The following is an 8,518-nucleotide window of genomic DNA, read 5'->3' as shown; positions in this document are numbered from 1 at the left end:
AACATCACCAAAAATAGATAGTTTTCTAGTTCATACTTGAAAAACTCGTTTTTCTGTGCGTCCATCCATAGACGGTGAAGGGGGGAGGGTAATGTAGTTAGTTGTAGGCTTCTAGGCAAAAATAATATAAATATGAATTTAGAAATAAATAGCCTAAATCAATCCCATGACCTATGTGAAGCTTTCCTTGAATAGAAAACTCAATCAGCTCTGAGGAAAACTAGATCCTGACGATCAAACATATATCCTATACTACTTTAACCGTATGTGCTTGTATTTTGAAATATTCTTAATAGATCAAGTCTTAAGGAACAATATTTGCGTGTCACTGACAACAAAAAGTAGAAAGAAAAGATATTTTGAAGAATAAATGAAGAAAATATGAAATGAATACTAATAACCTCAATAACAGTTAGTAACTAGGATAAAGGAAGAGTTAATGAAAGAATTTTTTATTACAAACCTGCTACATGTTCACTTTCTCTGTCTATCTATCCGTCTGTCTGGCATGCTAAGAACGTTATGGGGGGTAGTTAATTATATTCTTTTAAGAATATAATTTTTAATTTTTTTAAAAGTCTTTTTTTTCTTTTTGTATACTTGTTCTATATACTCTTTTTTCATAATTTCTATAATTCACTTTGTCGGAGATATGTCAGTCATCCTTGTTTCAAAGGAATGTAATGTGAACATAATGTATTAATATTCTAAACCTCATCCGTATAACCCTGGCCGGCCGGAGTAAAGGAAATTGAAATTAACATATTCTTCTCTTAATAACAAGGATGACTTGATGCAATTGTAGCGATTCTCTTTCCATTACTTTAGAAACGAAAACAAACAGATTTCTAACAATCGTATAATAAATATTGAAAGACAAGATTCCATGTTACATACTTAGACCAATAGGAACAAAGAGTGGGAAAAATCCGACTACTTGGTAGGAAAGGGCAGTTATTTTCTCCTTTCATTTTCATACAAATCAGCTATAACTATAGTTTAGCTTCGCAATGAAAAAAAGTAAACTTCATCCTTTGATAAACCCAACTTTTAGTACTTGAAATTGGATTTGTAAATTAGATTTAAAACTTTTTATAGGTCAAAATGAGCAAAATGTTTGCACTATTCTTTTATCATTCTAAGTAATAAAAAATATTTGCACTCTCACTCGAAATGCCGGTTGAGAACTCATAGGTTAGTTACTCCCCCACCCCCTTATTTTTAATTTATTTCAAAATAAGGGTGGTAGGGGTTTTATGATTTTTTTTGTACGAAAGCAACAAAATATTCTTACTTTAAATTCTCGAGATTGTATTTATTGAAAATAAAAGTAAATATTATTTTCTTTGCAATACTTTTTTGCAATATAAGAGTACGAGAGATTAGATTCTGATGAAACAAGAATAAAAACTTCCAGAAATGTCACTTCATCGAGGCCCATTAAAATAATAAATAACACTGTAGTTAAGAAGTAGTAGATTTGTACAAATTTACGAGACAGTCGGGCATATCCGAAATAATAAGTACCTTCGCTTTAAATTAAAATATCATAAGTAGGTCAAATTGTTGAAGAAATCTTCACACAAAAAGTCCGTCAAAAATAAATAGCAGCCTAGCTATTACATTAACACGTTTCTGACAGACAGACATTGAACATTTAGAATTAAAGAGTATCTACGCTACTAAGAGGACCAACAGAATACAATATTATACAATTTATACAGATTTATTCAAACATTACTGCTTTCCCTCAATAGGAGTAGCGAACGTTTTAAACCTCCCCCCCCCCTCTTCTTAATATTAAAAAAGATTACAATTTAGTAGAAGGGGTATTTTATTTTTATCATTATGCCTAACACATGCGGTGCCCTAACCCTGCATGACTACCCAGTAACCAATAAAACATAACCTGACATAACCCCCCCCCCACCTTCTTATTTCAAATTTATGATTTTAAAAAGAGAAGGGTTTGTGCCTCACTAGGCACTTTGAGAAAACCGCCAAAAATCTATGAAATTTTAATTAGAAGGATAGATCTATTGCAAAAAGTGAAAGAGAATAAATAATTGAAGATATAATTAATTAATATATCTTTCATCCCAAATTTGACGAAAGCAAGAATGATAACGTCCATAAATATTATCAATGTGTGCTTTAAAGTATAAATGTTGATGGGTAAAGGAAATATTTAAATAAATTTCATTAACCATGTATAAAAGTAACAGGATGTCTACTTGTCTGTACTAAAGGATCTCGATAGATTTCAAATGTAGCTTCCCATAGTTCCAGGACTATTTTAGGGGAGGGTACCATCACCCTCCCAATCAAAATCATCCATAGAACCACGTTTTACCTTCTCCTAATTCTAACAAAAATGTCCCAAATTTTGACAGATATAAGATCCTAGTTGATGTATCTATTCGGGGTGCCATCGATTCAGCAATTAGTTTTGAAAAGTATATTTAGAAAAAAATGAACTGGGTGTCTAATCCTCCAGAGTGAAGTAAACAACGAATAGTTGATGGATTCGAATAGCCTATGATGTTGTTAAACTTGTTGCGGAAGTTAAGGCACAACACTCAGTCCTCCATCCTTCAATACAAACACATTTCAATATAGATTTCAGGGAGGGAAATAACAATTGCAATATTACTTTACATTAATTTCTTCCCCCTAAATGATTTTTAGCTATCAAAGGGAAAAATTTACAAGAAGGATATCAATAAGTTTATTTATTAGTTAATTGCCCTATCCATAACATCATGATAATTCTATGTTAGAATGCATATAGAATCTGAACAAAAAGAAAGATACTTAAAAATCTTATACCTTAAAAAATGCAGTCATATTATATTTGCAAGATTAATTCTATAGTAAGAAATTTTTGTTCAAATTTTTTTTAAGTTTTATCCCTATTTCTTTCTTTTGAGAAAACATTTATATAACAACTTGATAATGGTTAATTCAAATTTTAATAGTTTCTAACATTTTTTTATTATTTTTTTTCTGATCTGTACCAAAGATTTGAAAGGTAGTTTTAAGTGGATAAAAAAAAATTTATATAATAGATCATGAAAGATTTTGAGAACTTGTGACACTTTAAAATGTTTCGGGGATCTATTATCTCCCCAAAACTATGAGCATTAAAGGCTGCTAGCTACCAAACACCTAGTTATATCGGTATAAGATATAAGTAATCTGGAATAGCAAAGATCAAATCATATACAGGAAGAGCATTGCTTAAGGAAACAGACGTAAAACATGACTTTTTGTGTATTTATGTGTGCAAAATATTTGTGCATTATTGAGCATTTTAGATTATTTGTAAGCCTTCTTTTGTCGGCTGTGAACATAATTTATAAGTTTAACTGTTTGGCAACTAGCAGTTTTAAAAATTTCATAGTTTTTGGGAGATATCGATCAAATAAACATATTTCCATGAACTTCACCAGATCCTAACACTTTTTTTTATACCTTTCAAGTTACATCATTAATATATAGACTAAGAGACTTATAATAAGCATGATGATTACGGTCTTCCTTTTTTGAATATTTCAATTTCTACAATACCCTACATACTTTAAATGCAAAGCAAAAAAATAGGCATAAAAGGATAGATAATTTTTTTCCAAATCAAAATTCATTTGTAAAGCAGCAAGCGAAAGGACAAGTGCGCAATAACTATACAACTGTTCCTTTGTAAATAAAAGGCAAATAAAGGCATCATTTGATTTTGATTGAAGATTAATTTATTCTTTGTTGTTAAATCCCTGTATCCAAGGAAAAACTGCCTGCAACGTCATACATAGATGGTGTTTTGGAATGATTTTAAAACAACAGTGTCACTGTTCATCTTCTAGCTTGAAAAAAACCTTATTTGATATGGAATATGAGTGTATGGTATGATTTTAATAGGAGGCACATTGGATTACACTGGTACTTTACAAACGCGTTATCTTATTCGTTGGCACAAAAACTTTAAGTACTTCTATTTGTTGGTTTAAAACTTTTCATCTGATGGAGAGATGATTTTATTTATCATCACCGGGGAAGTTAATAAATTTATCGTTCATATCCCTTAAAATCCCTGGATTTTAGTGACACACTGAAATAGATATTTTCTGGGCTGGCTAGTCGCAGATGTAATTGCTGGCTTGTTATCAGGAAGCAGCAACAGGAGCCTTCCGCAACCAATTTAAAAATCAAAAAACCGAATGACAGCTGCACTATTTTAAACAATCGGATTCCAAACAATCTGCTCGGAATCTTAAGGGATAGATAAATGGATGTACATCCCATGTTACTATAAACAATATAACCCCTTCTGTTAAAATTATTGGTTTAAAAGTTTGGTCACTACTAAAACCACCCAAATAAGATATAATAAAAGTACCCAAAGTATTTGGACAGCGTATAAGATTACGGAATTATAAAACTTCGGATACCAGTGTAATTTTACCGTTCAATGTCCCCTCTCTCCCTTAGAGTCTTCTCTTTAATTTAGATTTAATGCTGATAATACTCTATTAAAAGTTTGATACAGCCGAAGCCTGAAACCGCCACAACAATTCGCTTCCCACAAGCTGCAATCGAATTTTCAGCAGCTGCCATTCCCTGATTTTGTAACATTGCACTGTAAAGTTAAGTAAATGAAAGTTTTTGCATAAAAACTAAATAAAACTTTCTGTTACGCTTTTTTCCCTCCTCGACTTAAAAAAAGTTCTAGATGTAGAACAAAATTTTGAATACGTAACACTTTGTTTTTAGGATATCTTCCAGTTTCAGGGTTTTGCTTAAACACCACTCTACAATATAAAATAGTCTAAAGGTAAAAATCTCGGAAATGGCTATAACTGTTATAAATGCCAGGGATAGATTTAATATAAGTCTTAATCCTTTTGCTCTAGAGTCTGGGGGCGAAGCAGCTAGTTTTAGAACATGAAATAAAATTTTATTTACTACCTTTCCCAAGGAAAATTTCTATGCACGCCCCAGTATGAAATAAAATGTATTGTAAGCTAATTGTAGCTTTTGCAATAGTTGCAACTTTTTTATTTTACTTCATTACATTAAACTCACAAATAAAAAATACACAGATTGTTATAAACTTTAAGCCTCAAAACTTAAGATTTACATTGATTAGGGTTACATTTGAAATTATTAGAAAAAACGATGAGGGAAGGGGCATTAGACTGTAATTCTACTACTGGTAGTAGTGTCCATATTAGTTGTATTCACTAATAATTTTATTAATCATTAGGGATTTACATCAATTTATCCATTATCTTATCCCTTTAGAATAATTAGTCAATAGGTATTTCAAATAACTTATTTAAATCATTCCCTTTAAAACACACTTCCCCTTAATTCAAACCCAAATCTTTAAACTTCCCTGTAATAGGAATTGATTCAAAAAACGGAATTTCAAATTTGTCAATTATCGCAATACCATTAATTCCTGATAAAAGCTTCATGAAAATTTTGATTGAAAGAATGCAACAAAAAAAACTCGGGCTTACTGAGTCACGATATTATAAAACTAGCGGTTATTTGATAACCCAATTTCTTATTTTAGATTTTAAAAGAAAATTTTTAAAAAACAAAAAAAAATTTTTGTGGGGGGTAATTTTTTTCTAGGGGCGATTTCTCTTGAAAGGGTGGTAGTACTCTCCTCCAAAATAGTTTTAACCCTTCCCGGGACTTATGAGAAGCTACCCTGTTAAGGAGAACCCGATCGGTTCAGCGGTTAGCAAGATCCTTCGGTACAAACAGACACACAGACAAACATCCTTTTACTTAATTATAAGGATTAACAAAATAAATTGTTGCCTTTAAGAAGCAGTACAGTTTCTCTTGAATCTTGTCATGTCCGTCTGCTCCTTGTTTAATAATCAAAATCTGTTTTTCTTTTCTCTAAAGGCACTTTAGGTGGGGGGATGTTGAATCCCATTAGCCCCTCCCTCATTTCAATGAAAACTGTAGAATATTGGAGGGGTCTTTTTTCTAGGGGTTATTTCTCTTGGAAGGATGGTGGTTTCCCCCTTCTAAAATAATTAGGACCTATGAGAAGCTATATTGTAAGGGGAGAGACACATTGGCCCATCGGATAGCAATATTCTGCGGTAAAGACAGCCACAAAGACAGACAAACGACCTGTTACTTTTATATTAAAGTACGAGCAACATTGCTAAGTATACTGATTTTGCAGCCATTTTTTGCTATGCTTCTAAATAACATAATTATATTTGTTAAGTTAAAACTACATTTTTTATGATTTTAGGTTATTTTAGGTTTAGCCAAATTGTTATTAACAAATGATTAATATAATACTTTCTTCAACATTTTAATAATTGATTGTTCGTTTGTTTCATGATAATTGAAAATTAGCAACATTCAATGCTGAAATTAATTATTTTTCTTCGGTTAGCAAAAAGAACATGGATAATAACATCCATAACAGCGAAGCTAAAAATTAGACAATCGCAACGAGACAGCGGAAAGTGCCGCCAAAAAAATGACGTCATACAAGATAGGCCTTTCAGTTGGATGCTTATTATTGACGAGATTGCCTCTAAAATATGATTTTTTGAAATTAAATGTTTATTATATAAAGCCTGATCATTCTAAGAAAGAATCATCATTTAGATATAAGACGACTAATGGCATAATTCTATATTTTCGGTAAACTAATTAACAATACCGTTTCTGAATTGATAATGAATACATGTCTTAATCAAAACTTGAGATCGATGCAGGCTAACATGTACGGACGTAGATAACGGCAACCCCATAGGTAGAAAAGCTTCGGTGTAGAGTAATTGATGCAATACAATCATACAACATATAAATAAATAATCTTAAATATTACAAATTACCTTTTTTTACAAGATTAATGGTTAATGTATTACTTCTAATTGCACAGAATTAAATTATACTACCAAGTCTTATTGATTACAAGCGCCTTTTTTGGTGGGTGAGGGGGGGGGACGTAGAAGTCGACAAGAAGAAAAAGTAAAAAAATAGTCATTAACCTTCCCAGGAATTATAAAAAGCTTTATTGTAAAGAAGAACCATATTGTAAAGACTCTAAGACATCCTGTTACTTTTTAAGCAAAGATTCTCTACATTTGTAGTCTGATTGATTGATTTGCGTTAATTTAGGCATGTTAGAATTGTCATATTAATTTCAAACTTTGCATGCTGATTCTTGAGTAGAGTAGACATTATAAATCTGAGGAACTCTCTACAATCACCAAAAAGTCATTAGATCCATTTTAAACATGTAAATTTTTTAATAGCTATATGACAACCAATTTTAATCATGATTTATTCATCCATTTGTGTGACCATACTTTTATGGATGCTGTAATCCTTGTTCACAAAGGTTTATCTTGTTTAGGGTGGACGTGGATTGTGCCTTCCGAAGGAGTATCAGAAGTTTGACTTGCCATCCCCAAACAAAACTACTTTTGTCACCATTGGAATAAACCTGAAAGACATACCTAAGGTTAGTAAATAGTAAAATAACTGAAAAGTTCATAAAAACATAATTCAACTTGATTAGTTTTTTTGCTTTGGAATTTTTTGTGTGCAATTTCTTTAGTTTGATGATTAAAATTCTTTAAGTATTACTGATACATTTCTACTCAAATATTCGGTGCTTTCCCTCAAAGTGTGTATCTTGCTCTAAAGGGTTGGAAGGTTGTATGCCTAACCCATGGAGAGAGTCCTTGCCCTTGAGGGCCAATAACTGAGAAGCACTAACCCTGCTCATGGGCTCGACAATTCACATTCGAGAATATTGCCAAATTCTGATATATGTTTATGTTTACATTTTTAAGACAAAAACTATTTAATTTCATATTTTTTTATAAGGTTAGTAATGTGAATAAAAGATAATTCTGAATGTTAAAAAGATAATAAGATACATTATAGTTTGTCATATTTATGTATTGACAACAATATATTAGTTCATGTACATTTCCGATGAATATAGTAGATGACAATAACCAATTATAAATTATTCATATTCGATACATGGGACAATTATATGTTATATGCATAAGTAGCGAAGCAATGACAAGTCAAAAAATTGTCTGATTGTTAAAGAAATTTTATAATTTAAGATTTTAAAGCATTTTGTTTTGCATGTGTTGTTAAAAACTTAAATCTACCAAAGTGATATTTTTTAATTGTTCAAAATCTTTTCTATGAATTGAAAAAGAAAGCTTTATTCATTTAATTCAACTCTTAATAAAAAAGATTTTTAAATATTAATTGGTTGGTTTAAACTAGCAGTGTCGAAGCTTTTCCATCAGTAAAAGGATTTGGATCATGGAAAGAAAACGAAGTTTCCGGTTTCGTCGTTTTTTCACAGTAGCCTTTCTCCTATTTCTAGCCCCTGCGGGGGGCTCTAGCCCTGCGGGGCATATTTTCTAACCCTGCGGGACAAAAATTAACTTTTACTTAACCTAACCTAACCTAAAATAACCCTTCAAAAGCTACTGTGAAAATACGA

General features: G+C 31.3%; 2 protein-coding genes across 3 annotated transcripts in view; both read left to right on the top strand.

Moving 5' to 3' along the window:
- The window catches only part of LOC145329451 (alanine--glyoxylate aminotransferase-like), a 557,715-nt gene that overhangs the window by 321,054 nt on the left and 228,143 nt on the right, over positions 1–8,518 (top strand). The gene's annotated exons all lie outside the window — the stretch shown is intronic.
- The window catches only part of LOC145329449 (gamma-aminobutyric acid receptor subunit beta-like), a 79,643-nt gene that overhangs the window by 3,047 nt on the left and 68,078 nt on the right, over positions 1–8,518 (top strand). For both annotated transcript variants that reach the window (XM_080173599.1, XM_080173598.1), the window contains exon 3: positions 7,400–7,507. In XM_080173599.1, coding sequence (XP_080029725.1) covers positions 7,400–7,507 — 108 coding nt within the window. The remainder of the gene's footprint in view (positions 1–7,399; positions 7,508–8,518) is intronic.

The sequence above is a fragment of the Acartia tonsa genome, chromosome 10 (genome assembly GCF_053477335.1).
Source record: "Acartia tonsa isolate MP-2025a chromosome 10, ASM5347733v1, whole genome shotgun sequence".
NCBI classification, from domain to species: Eukaryota; Metazoa; Arthropoda; class Copepoda; order Calanoida; family Acartiidae; genus Acartia; species Acartia tonsa.
The sequence above is the reverse complement of the archived record's forward strand: the minus strand, read 5'-3'. Positions and strand labels throughout refer to the sequence as shown.